This window comes from Pseudorasbora parva, chromosome 13, assembly GCF_024679245.1.
Source record: "Pseudorasbora parva isolate DD20220531a chromosome 13, ASM2467924v1, whole genome shotgun sequence".
Classification (NCBI taxonomy): Eukaryota; Metazoa; Chordata; class Actinopteri; order Cypriniformes; family Gobionidae; genus Pseudorasbora; species Pseudorasbora parva.
Window position 1 is genome coordinate 11,593,619 of NC_090184.1, and position 17,566 is coordinate 11,611,184.

Here is a 17,566-nt window from a genome sequence, read left to right on the forward strand (position 1 = left end):
AAGTACCACACTTTGAGAATCAATGGTCTAAAGTGAACGGCGCATGACATACGTCACGACCAAACGTTAGCGATTGGTAATGGCAGATCCAGAGTGGCTCAGGGCAGATCCAATAGTTTTAAACTTCAACAGAGTACCCACCTTAAAGGAAGTAAATGCTTGTCAATGGAGAGTGGCCAGACACTCTGCACAAATTAAATACAGGAGGGTCTGGGGTCTGGTAGGACCAGGCTACTATTTTTTTTCACTTGAATGGTCAAAAACACAATTACAACTAAATTATCAATTATGACGTATGACATTTACTTTCCCTATCGCGCACAACACCTGTCTGAGAGAGAAGAGAACGAAGATCAGCATGTCAGCCTCCGATGATGATGATTTACTACCTAAAAGGGAGCTACTTGGTTACAAGAGGTCTCTCTTGACAAATGACATAACATGAACAGCTTATGGCTGATTTTGATGTTTGCCGCGCAATATTTAACCGGAAGGGTAACATTGATGTTTATTTTTGTCAGTTATTACTTAAGTTAGTTAGATCTAGCATTGTGCACACTTCGAATGAGACACAGAGAAAAGTAAGTAGTGTATAAAGTAATGCGTTTATTTGAATGAATTAATTTTAGATCGGTGATATTCTGATTTTATTTTAGATTTTGGCTTCCAAAGATTATAATTATAATATTTATGTCTAGCGCAACTTTACCCTTTGCATCAGTAGCCTACGCCGTCATTTCTCCATAAAACTCAAACGCAATGACAGAATCAGCACGATCAGTGATTGTTGTAAAATACAGTCTAGCCACTGTTGGTAAATTGTGGGACGCGTTTAATAATAAAAAGAGCGATTAAAAGCAAAAAAATATGCGCAAGAGATTGTTCCCAAGTCGGAGCGCGCTTCGAAACAGCCCCCGACGAGACGAGCAAATTACACTTTACACTTGCGTCTAAACGATCAACACAAACATCTATGTCAAAATGACCGGCTTGGAGAGTCTCTTAAACACAACAGTTTGTCTAAAATGGACGTAGTTATTATGGATATAGTTGGGAGAAAAGTGTGTGCATCTGCTGCCTATTATCAGTCACCTATAGATCTGCACATCTGTCTTAAAGAGGCAGCAGTGTAAATAAACATGCGGACGAATTACTGTGAATTAAACAACCAAATGCAAAGAGAAAATCACTCACAGCTCTTGAATGAATAAATTCAGCTTTAATAAGCATTATTTTGGCTATTTATGATAAACTATGCAGTGTTATTTTACATTTGATTACTAGAATTCTTCGTGAAATGAAAGCACTGTGTAGGCTGTGTATTTTTGTTAATTGTAAATTATATATAATTACTAAACCACCAGTAGGTTGGCGCAAGTGACCGTTTTAATGAGTGAGTCATTGAATCATTAATTCAAATGATTCATTCAAATTAATAATTCATTCAAGAATGAGCCAGTCCTTTACGAATAGGTTATTTAATCTTTGATTCAACCGATTCATTCAAAAACTGAATCATTTAGTAACACACTTTTGCTGTGAGATGTGTTATGGTTCTGCTGTTTGGAATCTTTGTTTGGAACTATTTTCACTGCTGAAACAGAACAAAAACACTCAATATTGCATCTAAAATGTAAGTGACTTGTTATTTTGTTGTTTATGAAACTGTCATATGAAATTTAAAATTTTTAATCATGATGGTATTCAGGAAAACAGCCCATTTGGTTGTGTGATGTTGTTCAACTGTATCGTAGGTTATACATATAAAAACATCACATTTTGAATGTTTACAGCAATTTCTCTTTGTGAGTAGCGCTCATTTGTTTTGATTTCTCCTCGAGAAGCACGAGCGTCAACAGCTTGGTGTTACCGTCAGTTCATTACATTATATTTTATCCACTATTAATGACCACTTACACTTAATTAATGGCGAATCATTGTTGCATTTTGGTGATCCGTTAGTTATTTTTTGTTTTATATATATATATATATATATATATATATATATATATATATATATATATATATATATATATATATATATATATATTTATTTATTTATTAGGGGTGTCGCAACACCAGTATTGACGATAACCATGATAAATACCATTTGTGCCTTACACATTGCATTGCTGAAAATCATTCAATATCCTTTTTATGTTGTAGAATAAATTTATAAAAATATCAATAAAAACAAAATTGTATAAAATACTTCTCAGGTATTTATTTATTTTTTATAAATAAAGTGTTTCGTTAATTTTAAACATCAAATAGGGGTGTCCCCGACTAAGGATTTACACATTCGAATCAGAATTTTCGAATCTCTTTATGGTCGACCAAAAGTCGAATCATCTGTGTGTGTGTAAACCATAGACTGAAAAAAAAAAAAACGGCATAAACGGGTTGGGAAAGGCAGGACACTAGTCAGTAGGAGGCTAAGACTATTTTTATTTTACTTTACACACAGCACACAGCCACCACTTTTAATAAAGTGATCAAAACTAGGCTACACTACACATTCGTAAATTAACCGTTCTCTCATAACATTTAAAAGCCACGCTCGAAACACAGAACATCACACAAATATAGAAAAGAACATTTTGTTAAATAAACCTAAAAAAAATACCTGCCTAGAGAGGAAAAGAACACTTTGAGTGCGTTTATATGCACGTTCTTATAAGCCGATTGTGCCTGAAGGGGGTCGCACACCGGACTGAAGCTCAGCACCGTGTCTCAGGTAACGTTATCTCACTTCAGGCAGACGTGAACATTATATACGCGCGAGCTCAATTTTGAATCGACTTCTGACAGAAGAGCTGCACGATGAGTGTATCTTGTAATACAGGGTGAAATCAGTACGTAGGCTACATTCACGATTTGAGGGAAATATACGCCGCGGACAGACAGCGAATGCCGCCGTCTGTGTATATGTGTTCGAATTTTAAAGGCGCGGCGCGTCTGGTGCGAAGCTCAGTGCCCTTAAAGGTGCCCCCCTCAGTGCACCCCATATTGCCAAAATGGTATGATCCTCGTTTCATAACATCCGCGAAGATTCGACCATGAGATCAGTGGTCGAATCCGGTCCTGCATATCGATGCATCGAATCTTCGACTATTAGGGGTCACCCCTAACTTCAAATAAAATAAAATTCATACAATTTTGCTGATAATGTCCCTGAATGAAAATCCGTTCTCTCCTTATTCTGCTACTGGCGTAATCCTCCATAAAGCCTTATACATACCCAGGTTACCAGAGGATTTATATGTTTCTAACAAATAGACTGATCGTTAACACCTTGACAAAATCACAGAATTAATTTGTGGGCTAAAATTTAAGACAAAAATGTGAACACATGCTTCTTCATGACGATTTCGTAATGTAGCCTAATAGTAAGCTGGGATCGATGATAAGTAGCAATTGTGCTTCATGACTGTATTTGCAGACTTTGACATTTTATGATATTTGTAGGCTACATTAAGGTAAATATTTCGTTTTTACACTGTGTTGTGCAGTTCTCTAATAAAAGGGCATTTCATGCTATTCTGTATCACATCGCGCCATCTCCTCCTGCGCTCCCGTTGTGGACGATGTGACTGTTAGGCAGCGCTGATTATTATTTTTTTAATTTTTTAAATACATTTTGAATTACGTTTGGATTAGACGCATATAACCAAAAACAATCAGCACAAATAACACCGTTGGATTTAATCTTCATGATAATGTGGATATAACGTAAGAAATGGAGTGAAAATTACATGTCTTTAATTCTTATAATCATTCTTCTCACATTTATTTTCTACAATCTAACTTCAGTTCACGATCTAACTTCAGTTCACGACCTCACTATCTGTGTCGCCAATTCCCTTTGTCTCCAGAATGTGCGTACGCACAGCTCAAAGTCTGATTAAAGATGCGCACATTCTCCCGTTAAGTTTGTTTTTTATAGATCACAACCTTTGAGTGTGAACTGGCGTACGTATAGCCTGGATGCCAGCCGAACTTAGCCCCGCTCACAAGATGTTTAGGTTGGGCAGTTCAGTCTGGCCTTGTTCCATAGAAGAGTAATTATCTCTGAACAGAAACTGTTCGGACCAATGAAATCATCAGGGCGGGCTTTAGACGATGACGGACAGATGATAAAAAGGAACGTAATCATGCACGTCATCAAAGGGGCTTGGATTAATTTTGTTCAAATCTTAAACGGAGAGCTTGTTTGAATATGCATTCACCTTCACAATTTCTCTCAAAAATGATGATCATGTTGGGTAAGTACTCTGTGTATCATTAAATTATTTTATTTTTTTACAACACCGGCAAAGATCGTTTATTTCAGCGTGCATGCAGACAGGGTTGCCAAGTTTTAACAACAAACCCGCCAACTACTAGCCCTAAACAATAGCTTCTCGGGCGGTTCTCTGGAAAAAAAAATGGTGTTTGGGGAGTAAAATGTGTGTTATTTTGGCAAGGTTGCCTGCTAAAAATCGCACTCATATATCACATAATAGTCGCTTCAACCCGCGGACATAGAAAACAACCTGCGGGGGGGGGGAAGCGGACTTTTAAACACAGTGCAGTTGAGCTCTGTTGACGTTGCTTCATTGTTTTGATTGTAGTTCTATCCAATTGAGGTCTTTCCTGGTTCGGTTGAAACACGCCCCATAATCACAGCCCAATGGAGCAGTTTCAGACTCATATTCTGACTAGAATTGAGTATGACCACGTCAGGCTAACATACGTACATTTCCAGCCCTGTTTTGTGCGTAAACACGCTTTATAAATGAGACTCAAGAACTGGACCACAGAGCAATGGAAAAAAAGTGGCCTGGTCTTATGAATCTCAGTTGTTGTTTTACATAACGTGGATGGCCGGGTTCTTGTGCGTGGCTTACCTGGGGAACACATGGCAGCAGGATGCACTATGGGAAGAAGGCAAGCCAGTGTAGGCAGTGCCTACACATCAGGCAGTGTGATGCTTTGGACAATGTTCTGATCTGAGCATCTGGATCTCAATCCAATTGAGCATCTGTGGGATGTGGTGAACAAACAAGTCTGATCCATGAACCCCCCACCTCACAACTTACAGGACTTAAATGAGCTGCTGCTAACATCTTTGTGCCAGATACCACAGCACACCTTTAGGGGTCTAGTGGAGTCCGTGCCAACACAATATTAGTTCATAATGTTATGCCTATCATATTTATCTCATATAGGACGCATTTGGGTACGACTAATAAACATAGTAAACAGTTAATGACATTAATAACCATGATTGGGACTGTCATATAGAGGTCTTCAAGGGTCCAAAAACTCGTACCAGAACCCAAAGAGACCCGTAATGTGCTACACAGAACTGACCCAGAAACCTCTATTATTTCAAAAGCTGGATCACGACCCGTGCAGATCCAAGAAATGCCAAAAATGTAGTACTTCGGAAACAGCATGGACCCATCTATTATTTGATAGCTGGAACCATACCGGAGGGAAGACACAGACCCGACTGTCTCATATTTCACAATAAACTGCTTTTAACAAGTCAATAAACAAGCTGTGCAAAAATATAACTTTTGTCTCAGCCTACCTAACGTTATAGCCGTCGTCTCCCTTTGTACCTGATTGTGATGCATTACAATATTCCTCTCTTGTTTTTCCAAGCATGCTTAATTCACTCATCATTCAGCTGTAAAAGTCCTCTTTATGTGACGGTGACGGATGACAAATGTGTCTTTGCAGATTTGCATTTTGACTCGAGTTAACTCCGATCATAACTTTGACTGTTTGCCCTGTAGTGTCGTCATTAGGTGATCACATGACTTCTTGATTGCACCCACCTGTGGAGGAGCGCACATGAGATTTTAAAGGAAAGGTGCAATGTAGACCAGGGGGTGTTTTTCAGAGCTGGTGGCTTAGAAGGTGGGGCATGTTTTACTGTCTCTAGGGGGAAATAGGCCCTGTGGAGATGAAGATAGATAGCCAGGTAGCTGACTTTGAAAGAGAGTAAGGCAAAATTGCCCCGCCAGGCCACTGACGATTGAACAGAAGTTATTCTGGAAAAAACAGACTGAAATTAACTGCTGAATGAAATGAGCTTGGATGTGCACTCCCATGCCAATGTTGCCATTTTCTGTGTGACGCTCCTAACCATATGTGGATGGGTCTTCTCGTCCTGGGAAGAGGGAAGTGTTTTTAATTCATTCATATATTTATGTAGCCTACTGTTGATAGTATGATGTGGGTGTGGGAGGGATGTTGGGGAGGAGCGAACAAAGAAGCACACCTGAATTATTCACTGTTTGCTATGCATTGTAGGTTGATGTGCTGTTTTTGAATATAAAGCGCTTTTTGATGCATTAAGCACAAAATTGCCAATGATGTGGTTTATTGCGGGTTATTACACGGCTCTGTGAAATACTAGATTCTGATTGGGCAATTGCGCATTCCAGTGGTACGTTATTTCCAGATAACACCTACTCATACGGGTACTATGAGTTATCTTGACCGGTACTACTTCTATGCTTAACGCTGGCACCATCTTGTGGCTTAAACAGCCGTGGGTTTCAATGGAAGACTTCAAGGCAGGTTTCCTTTATAACGTTTTAATATAGATCTTTTTCTTACACAAACGCATCGATTTGAATCAGAAGGCTCTATTAACCCATCGGAGTCGTGTGGAGCACGTTATTTGACGGACAGCTGCATTTTTTATGGACTTCAAACACAACTACAACAACTGCTTGTATTAACGTTAGCCTGGACTTTTTAAATATAACTCCGATTGTATTTGTCTGAAAGAAGATATATATACGATAACTTGAAGGTGAGTAAATCATAGGCTTGGTTTCATTTTTGGGTGAACTAACCTTTTCAGCATTAATTTCCAACATTTAGCAAGGGCATATGGCAAATCTTCAGCAATAGATAAAGGCTTAAAGCAGGTTGGAACTGTTTTCCTTCGCGGAAGCTTTGTGTAAGGGATAGTACAATATTTAATCTCGAGACAATATTTTGTGTCTAATAATTATTTATTTGAGACTAGTAGCCGTGTAATAAGCGGGATAATGTACACCCAGCCGGTTGTTATCGCAGAATAAACCCCGACAGAGTGATCAGGCCCCCGACGCGAAGCGGAGGGGTCTTGCATCACTCTGAACATTACATTATGTACATTATCCCTTACTTGTCACATGGCTCTTCCCCGTCTCCGTATTAAATGCTACACCTGTGCCTGCATTATTTATTTGATTGTTCATCTTGAAATAAAATGCAATTTTGGGACCCATGGACCCGGCCGAACATTAAAAATATAGACCCGAACCCGTACGAGTCTCGGGTCGGGTCCCATGTCCATGGGTCTCGGGGCTCCATGAAGCCATCCAGAGACTATCAAAGTCCCGCGGCACAGCAGTATCGTTCCTTTTAGGCGGAATTCTGACTAAGAGGCATTCAGTCATAATCCCACAGAAGGTAGCTACACACCATTGGCTCCTCAGCCAAGCACTGACACAAAATGTCTGAACCTGCTGTTCCTCTCGTCCACAGCAGGATTACTATTCCAAAGACATGGACATCTAACAGGGTAAAACTAACCTGTCTCACGACGGTTCAACGAACATTCCAACGCTTGGTGAATTCTGCTTCACAATTATAAGAACAGCAGACATCGAAGGATCAAAAAGCAACGTTACTATGAACCCTTGGCTGCCACAATCCAGTTATCTGTGGTAACTTTTCTGACCCATCCTGCTTAAAACCCAAAAAGCTAGAAGGATCATGAGACCCGTTTTTAACGGTCCATACTCATACTGAAAATCAAGATCAAGTAAGCTTTTGCCCTCCTGCTCCATGGGAGGTTTCATTACCTTCATTACCGTTTTACAGGTGTAACGGCCCAGTCAAAATTCCCCACCTGCCATTGTCCCTGGGGCACGTCATGCCAGGGGAGAAATATTGCTGCCTTACAGCAATTAAGGGGCCAAGCACAAAGGCGGCATGATAAGTCATAACTGCATGGCTGGGAGCATCAGACCAATTGCAACAATGAGCAATTAAAGGCACTGATGTGCTGAGGTCAGAGTGGGGTGGCAATGAGTGTTATTCACGTTATTGACTACTCAACTTCAATTTCAAAACTTTTTGTTGGTTGAGGTCTGAAAATGATCGGAATCAAATTTGGTGAAAACCTACTATGTTTATCAATCTAGAATCTTTTGAGACATTTTTTTTGATGCATTGGTGAATCGATTATTCCCCTAACATAGTTAGAAGCTACTTTAACACTCATATCAGTCTATGCATTTACCTTAATTGTGACGCTACGTCCAGGGCTGTTGTCGTGCATGAAGACTCGCAGCATATGTGGGATGAGCTGTGGCAGGTAAAGTTTGAATTCTCCGCCTAGAGCCACCACAATCTGCTCAATCAGCAAAATAATGGTGTTCTGCATGGGGTTGTTTGGAGTCCAGTATTCCTGTAGAAGAGAAAACATCTCAGTGTTCCCTATACATAGTTTATTTTTGCAGAGGGGGCCAACATCTCCAGCAATTTGTTAAGTTATGTTATGAAATTAGACATTTTTATTAACTGAACCCGAAGAACGCGGCTGTGCGTTTTTGCTGGATTTTTTCTCATGACATAAACAATTTAAAATAGATTGCTTTTCGCTAAATAAAAATAAAAATAAAATAAAAAATAAAAAAACAGGATGAACTCAGAGAAAACTTGCCACACAGACACGACAGATATCTATTTATAAAGCTTGGAATGTCTACATTTAAATTAAGTCATTTTTATAAAAATTAAAACAAAAAATTCTCTGTTTACCTAATCCGTATGAAAACTGCGAGAGTTCCAGTTTCTCAACCGGCTGCTCATTATCAATAATGTGACCACATCCACACGTGCAAAGCGATTCACAGGCAAATCAACCACTAGGAAGGAACGCAAACCCCATCACCTCAAAACAAATACCGGTCATCTTTCATCGAGATTGGAAAACAGACTGTGAATGTACCTTGGATTTATCTCAGAAGAAACATGAGCAGACCATCAGAATTTTTAAGGTAAAACATTTCTTCTCACAGCATATGATATAAAAGTAGGCTTGCCACACTGATTGACTATGGGGTCGTTAACATATGTTGCGTCTTTTGCTTGCTCAAGTTCGTTATTTTAAATGTAGATGTGCGACAAGACCGCTCAAATAGAGACACTAGCTAATTATTTTTCTTTCAACTTGCACTGCCCATTTCCACTTTTGCCCTGAATGTCTCTTTTGCACTGTATTTTTTACCACTGCTCTGTGTTGTTTTCATGTGTAAATCCAAGTATACACCACCGTTCAAAAGTTTTAGATTTCTAATCTTTTCAACAAAAAAATATTCTGATTAACAAAGCCCCATTAATTTGATCCAAAATACTGCAAAAATAGTAATATTGCAACATATTTTTATATTTTAAAATAATTGTTTTCTATTTGGATATATTTTTTTAATTAAATTTATTCTGGTCTTCAGTTTCACGTGATCCTTCAGAAATCATTCTAATATGCTGATTTACTGCTCAAGAAACATTTATTACTTTATTATGAATGTTGAAAGCAGTTGTATGTAATTTATTGCATTTATCTGAAATAGAAATCTATTAGAAACATTATACACTACCATTCAAAAGTTTGGCCTCACAAAGACGCCTTATATTGATCAAAAACACTAGCCTGACAAGCCAGACCCACATCAAGATGTTTGGTCTGGAAACTCACCATTGACATGGCTCAATCCAAGGGGCGGATAAACGGTTGTCTTTCAAACTCCCTCTGCATGCGATAGGATAGCGCTACAACCAACCAGAGCAACGAAGGTGAAACGGAGCTCGTTGATAGATTAAACTTTCACCGCATCCGGTCGGCAAAACTCCGAACACATCTACCCTTTTTAAGAATTACTTCAGTACCGTTCTTTGTTCTTTTCTGAGAAAAAAAAAACCTTAACTACAAGTCTTCCAGAGTTGCAGTCAAAGCTGTGATTATACACGATGTGATTGGCCCGACAAGAGTATGGCGTTTACAGCTCAGAAGGGTATTGAGAGTTGCTAGACGACACTCGCGGGCAGATTATATTTGCTGCCGCTAGGGTGCGTCTAGATTTCTAGGCTACAAAAACACAGTAAAGACATTTATAATGTTACACTTAAAAAAATAACTTTATAACCCCCTGGGTTAAATCTTTGATTGATCAAATAATCCTAAAAATCATTAAGATAAAAAAAACAAATAAAAAAAAAAACATTCTTTTAACATTCATAATAATAATAAATGTTTGTTGAGAACGTATATTGTGTTGAGAATATACTATATATTGAGAATATATTAATGGTGGGCTGTTATCGCCATTAGCGTGCTGCGTTAACGTGAGACTCTTATCAGGCGATAAAAAAAATAACGCCGTTAATCTACTCTCAAAGTTGGGTTGGGAGCTGGGTCTACAGCAGCGTTTACCAACTGGGGTGCCGTCTGACGAGAGCAGGGGTGCCTTGCAAAAGGTGCACTTGCACCGCAGTTCATCTCACATATGATGACGCATATTTAATTTGGGTTGTAACTTGAAAATAATGCTTTATGTATGTTTCTGTCGATGGATACACGTGCTGCCTTCTCAGTGACACATTACAACAGCGATAATAAAAAAACATGGGAAAAACGGCCACTCTTTGTAAACTGTTCAATGCATACGAGTGCTGCCGTATGTCCGAATATAACCTTTTTCTGTTCCTGTCGTCTAAGAATACAGGGAGTGCAGAATTATTAGGCAAGTTGTATTTTTGAGGATTAATTTTATTATAACAACAACCATCTTCTCAATGAACACAAAAAACTCATTAATATCAAAGCTGAATATTTTTGGAAGTTTTAGTTTTTAGTTTTAACTATTTTAGGGGGATATCAGTGTGGGCAGGTGACTATTACTGTGCATAATTATTAGGCAACTTAACAAAAAACAAATTTATACCCATTTCAATTATTTATTTTTACCAGTGAAACCAATATAACATCTCAACATTCACAAATATACATTTCTGACATTCAAAAACCAAACAAAAACAAATCAGTGACCAATATAGCCACCTTTCTTTGCAAGGACACTCAAAAGCCTGCCATCCATGGATTCTGTCAGTGTTTTGATCTGTTCACCATCAACATTGTGTGCAGCAGCAACCACAGCCTCCCAGACAGTGTTCAGAGAGGTGTACTGTTTTCCCTCCTTGTAAAACGCACATTTGATGATGGACCACAGGTTCTCAATGGGGTTCAGATCAGGTGAACAAGGAGGCCATATCATTAGATTTTCTTCTTTTATACCCTTTCTTGCCAGCCACACTGTGGAGTACTTGGACGCGTGTGATGGAGCATTGTCCTGCATGAAAATCATGGCCCATCAAGACTCACTCTCATTTCATCACTCACTCAAATTTCTTGGCCCAGTCTTGATGTTTCAGCTTGTGTGTCTTGTTCAGTGGTGGTCGACTTTCTGCCTTTCTTACCTTGGCCATGTCTCTGAGTATTGCAGACCTTGTGCTTTTGGGCACTCCAGTGATGTTGCAGCTCTGAAATATGGCCAAACTGGTGGCAAGTGGCATCTTGGCAGCTGCACGCTTGACTTTTCTCAGTTCACGGGCAGTTATTTTGCGCCTTGGTTTTTCCACACGCTTCTTGCGACCCTGTTGACTATTTTGAATGAAACGCTTGATTGTTCGATGATCACGCTTCAGAAGCTTGGCTATTTTAAGACTACTGCATCCCTCTGCAACATATCTCACTATTTTTGACTTTTCTGAGCCTGTCAAGTCCTTCTTTTGACCCATTTTGCCAAAGGAAAGGAAGTTGCCTAATAATTATGCACACCTGATATAGGGTGTTGATGTCATTACACCACACCCCTTCTCATTACAGGGATGCACATCACCTAATATGCTTAATTGGTAGTAGGCTTTCCAGCCTATACAGCTTGGAGTAAGACAACATGCATAACGAGGATGATGTGGTCAAAATACTCATTTGCCTAATAAGTCTGCACTCCCTGTAGAATAGCAAAGAAAAACGAAAAACCGTGTTTAAAAACCGAGGTATGTATTGAACCGTGGACTAACTGTATTGTTGCATCACTAATATATAATATTATGATATATATCAAATCATAATATTAGAATATATCAAATCATAATATTATAATGATGCATGAAGGATCATGTGACACTGAAGACTGGAGCAATGATGATAAATTCAGCTTTGATCACAGGAATAAATTACAATTTGCCATGTATTCACATTGAAAACACTTATTTTAAATTGTAAAAATAACTCACAATATTACAGTTTTTTGCATCTAATAAATCCAGCCTTGGTGAGTAGACTTTAAAAAAAACACACAAAAAAGCATACAGATCTAAACCTTTTGAACTGTACTGTAGGTCCAAAGTCTTTATTCAAAGAAAATGTATACCTAGTCAAATTACTACTTTTACATTAAACGTAAATCTCATTCCATTCATTATAGTTCCCTCAGTCACAGTCTGCATTGATATTCAAGGGGGAGTTGTTGAACCCCCATGTACGAATCTCAGAATTATTCATGATTGTCCACCCCCCTGTGAAATCACAGTGAAATCACATGAACTGTAATAATGTAGGAAAACACAATATACAAAAATCACAAGAGTTTTTACTTTACAAATAAAGTTTAGTTTTTAATCCAAGGGACACGTGTGTGCTGAGTGAGAGATCAGAAATCAAGCGCATTCAAAAGAAATGCTCTCTCTCTCTTTACCATCAAGTAAAATAGCAATAGGTGCATTGCTTTACTTTCTTTGCTATTGGCAAATCCGCAAACTCGAAACATTTGCATTGATACAACTGTGCCACTGTGGTATCATGTGCATCCCTAGTATTAAGTGTACTTTTTGGAGGTCTAATAGTTTGTTTAAATGTGTGAAAGAATCTCTCACCCGAATTAGCGTGAAGATATCATCCATGTATGGCCGGATGTGGATCTTGACAAAGCACACAACCATTCCCATCTGCTGGAAAAGGAACTGAAGAAAAAAGATGTTAATTAAAGAAAAATGCACGGAGAAAGAAATGGCAGGATAGGTACAACCAAAACTTGATTGCTAAAAAATTCCAAAATCAGAAGCAGGATACTGTAAATGAAGCTAATTGATATGGTTTGGATTTTTTTATTTTTTATTTTTTTTAAACAAAATTTTAATCAAATTAAATTATCAAATAATAAACATTTAAATTCTCAAAATGGCAGCTCAAATTATGAATAAAATGTTAAATGCAATTAAACATGATGCATTAATGAACCATCAACAATATATATTATAAAATACAATGAAATACACTGTATATGATATTTCATTATCAATCCAGTATAACTCTATCATAATTAAAACCATTTCAATGTCCAACTGATACATCAATTATTTCATCCAACTCAAACAATAATCAAATGTTCAAACTGACAACATAAATGATAAATCACCATACATAACCGTTTTCTCCAGAGCGGCTGTACAGCCAAATCAAATTGTTGCATTATCTTCCTGTTAACACTGTGAAGCTGCTTTGAAACCATGTGACTTGTAAAAAGCGCTATATAAATAAAGGTGATTTAAATCAAACTAAAATTAGATGTTCTCCTGAGATATCAATCAAGGGCTATGGAGGATGCCTTTCTTGTCCAAAACTTTGTTTTTTCTTCAGGTTAGTGTCTTTGTTTTTCTTTTTGATTTCTGGCTCATCCTTGAGCTTAGCTTTTGGTCTTGGGTTTTGTTGATTTTTTTTTTTTTCTTATTCTATATTTTGTTCAGCTAGTTATTTTTCTTTTTGGCTATAAGGAAGATATATTTAGTTTTTATTTTTTTTTCCTGTGACTTCTCTTGAGGTCAGTTTTTGTCTTGTTTTTCTTTTTTTCCTTTTTCATTTTTTCTCCAGTTTCCCTGGCTGCTGGTTGGGGTTCACCTTCTGCCACCATCAGCTTCTCCGCTACATCTACATTTTTCTCCCAGCCTCTCCTGCCACCTCTGCCTGTCGCACACCGTGTTTCATCCATCGTCCCGGACCTTATCTGGATTGAGCATTACTGCTCTATGGACTTTATTTCTATCACCAGAGACTGTCATTGAATGGTCCTAGCTCTTTCACTGTTGTCTCCTCAAGGTTCCTAATAAAAATTTTGCCCTGCAAATTGAATCCTCCTCTTTCTGAACCGTGACAATGCTTGCCGATGTAATAAGTATAAGTTACAAAGCACTTACTGTATGAACATTATATATAATCTTATTGGGCCATAATACAGTTACAATGCTTTTCAATCCACAAGTCGCCAACTTTTACAATTATTTACTGTAGTAGCACTAACTGAAACGAAGGGATTGTGGCAGAAATGTGGGATATTTATATTTATTTATTATTCTTATTAATAATTTACACATTCAACATTAAAGAATGTTGAACAATAAATAATATTAAGAAATATTAACAAAGTCATTTTCATCAGATTAGGCATATTAATAATGAATGTGTTTATATTGTAAATTAATATAATTCCATTTGTAACCTTCAGTTGCCTAAATAAAAAAAATCTCAGTATTTTTTCAGTAGTGGGCATATTAGTAGCCTAATGAAGGTGTTTATATAGTGAATTAATTCAATAAACTTAAAACTTTAATAAACAGTACCTAAATGAACATGTCTAAGAAAATTATTCATAAAACCCATAAATATCAGTACGTTAATATGTAAACCATATTTTTACTTTCTTCACTGACGAAAATAGAAAAATTAGTCTATATCAGTCAAAGCTCAGTGTTATGAGGGGAAGATAAAAACAGAGAAAAGGAGATGTGGAGATAAGAAAGACAAATAATCTACTGCCTTCAGAACATCTTGAAATGCACATATTATGTAGATCATAGAATTCAAATTTTCTTGGGGGACCATGCTACTGAACCCCCCTAACATTTGGGATCTTGGTGATTATAAACCTGCCAGCATTATTGGGTATGATTAATGCATGTATGCTACAATATGTCCATGCAATAAGGTATTAATATTAGCTTTATACGTAATATTAACAGCCAATATTCTATGGGTATGCATGTTAGTAAGCTACTAGTTAATAGCACATTTGGACCCCAAACTAAAGTGTGATATTTTTTCTTCTATAGGCTACCCTCAATTGGGGCTAAGCCCCCCTAAAATGAAAATCCTAAAAACGCCCCTGGCATTAATTAGCTTCACAAATGTTTTTGAACCTTTAAAACATGGCCCTAATTCACTGCAAGTGTCTCACTAACCTTTTTGTTTTTCAAAAGAGGGTCAAAATTATTTTTTGTGGTAACTAACATTGTCATAAAAGCTGTTGATTTATCTTAACCCAGAATATTCCTTTAAAAAAAAGACAAGCCTCATAGATTGATGGTCAAAAACAATATACCACAGTAACAGACGAACACATTATGTGTTGGCAAAGCATCAACATATATTTGCACTTCAGTGTGATTTATGTATGTATTTCAATGTTCAATTTGAAATATTTTTTTTTTTGTAGAAAGTGTTTCCTTATAAACAAAAGAGTGTCCAGAAAGATCAACAGAAACTCAAAAAGCTTTATTTACCTCTCTGATGCTGGCATCACACACTCTGATGACGTTGAGAAAGGTGGGCATAACCTGAGGCAGGAACTGCACACATTTCAGGCCAAGCGATTTGAAAATGAAGGTGACGGCCTGCACCACCATGGTGTGATGATTGGACAGCGATGGGTCACGCAGGATACGCATCAAAGTCACTATGGCAACTGCTGGGTAAAACTCATCTAGTGGCAGGTTGCCCATGTTAACCAGCATCTCACTGGTACTGTAGTCAGCTGTTGAGAGTAATAACATTCAAAATGTTAGATGTTAAAGTCAGGGTGGAGGCTGCAGGCGGTGTGGGTTAGTGACAATAGTCATTATTTTTTGCATAAAGAATATTAAGCGTTTAATGTAGGTGGTCACTTCAGAGCGTGTTGGATGCTTCCCTTACATTTGCATTTAAATTGTGAAACTAGTAAAATTATAACTTTCATTAAATACTTGACTGTCTCTATGAAAAACTCTTAAGAATAAAATTATTTACTCCAAAACTCCTCTTATGTTAAGAATATTTTGTTTTCCCAAATAATTTCTAATGAATATTCTCATCTTTTTAAAATATTGTTCGGAAAAAAAAAAAAAGAAAAAAAAGAAAAAAAAAAAAATATATATATATATATATATATATATATATATATATATATATATAGATAGATAGATAGATAGATAGATAGATAGATAGATAGATAGATAGATAGATAGATAGATAGATAGATAGATAGATAGATAGATAGATAGATAGATAGATAGATAGATAGATAGATAGATAGATAGATAGATAGATAGATAGATAGATAGATAGATAGATAGATAGATAGATAGATAGATAGATAGATATTAACATTACTAGGGTTGAGAATAAGTACTCAAAAGTGACCATTAGAAAGTCAGTATTAACTCTATCTATCAATTTAAAAAAAATTAAACTCTGGGTAACACTTTAGAATAATGGTCCATCATTAATAAGTAATTATGCAGGAGGTAATGCAGCACTAATGTAGCCTAGAAATCTAGAAGCACCCTAGCAGCAGCAAATTTAATCTGCCTGCGAGTGTCGTCTAGCAACTCTCAATACCCTTCTGAGCTGTATTCACCTAACTCTTGCCGGGCCAATCACATTGGCCCTCATTTATCAATCTTGCGTAGAAACTGGTGTATATGTTGGCGTAAGATTATGCTTACACTCCTCTCACCGCCTGATTTATGAAGCTGTGCGCACCTCTGCAATCCAGGTGTACGCAATACTTGCCCTTGATAAATGCGGCGGCTGAAAACGATCGTCATTAGAATAACACGCCCCTATATATTCAAGTATCCGCCTCTCCCACGCCCTCATTTTACGCCATGGACAAACAGAAGACGGCAAAGAAGCGAAACTTCTCCGACGTGGAGATCGGGCGCGCTCAATCATCTCACTAGTCCACTAGTCAGGGCACTGATTAGGACATAAGTCAATGGGCTGACTCCCTGATCAGTGCCCTGACTACTGAACTATTGAGATGATTGAGACGCGTCCATCCGGACCATCACCAGGGAAGTGAAAAAAACGAAATAGTTTTATTTGGGAGTTTAAAGAGTGGGATTAAAGGCACCTACAAAAACAAAATATGGACCCAAATTACGAGTACTGTTAATAGTGTGGGGGTTGAGAAGCGCACTCCAGCAGTTTAAATAGCTGTTTGGATGATAAATTACCATCACAATGCATTATTTTACAGCACGTTTTGAAACAAATAGCATTTAATTTCGTATCACGGCACATGTATTGGGGTGTACAATAGTGATGATGATGTGATGTGGAGTAAGATTCATTCACATTAATAATTACATGACGATTTGTAAGATTCTTATTATTATTATTATGATTATTATTCTT

General features: G+C 37.4%; 1 protein-coding gene across 4 annotated transcripts in view; it reads right to left on the minus strand.

The window, feature by feature from the left end:
- The window catches only part of mtor (mechanistic target of rapamycin kinase), a 301,563-nt gene that overhangs the window by 175,143 nt on the left and 108,854 nt on the right, over nucleotides 1-17,566 (minus strand). For all 4 annotated transcript variants that reach the window (XM_067413178.1, XM_067413177.1, XM_067413180.1 and 1 more), the window contains exons 19-21: nucleotides 15,673-15,923; nucleotides 12,994-13,080; nucleotides 8,297-8,464 (exon numbers count right to left, since the gene is read on the minus strand). In XM_067413178.1, the coding sequence (XP_067269279.1) occupies nucleotides 8,297-8,464; nucleotides 12,994-13,080; nucleotides 15,673-15,923 (506 nt within the window). The remainder of the gene's footprint in view (nucleotides 1-8,296; nucleotides 8,465-12,993; nucleotides 13,081-15,672; nucleotides 15,924-17,566) is intronic.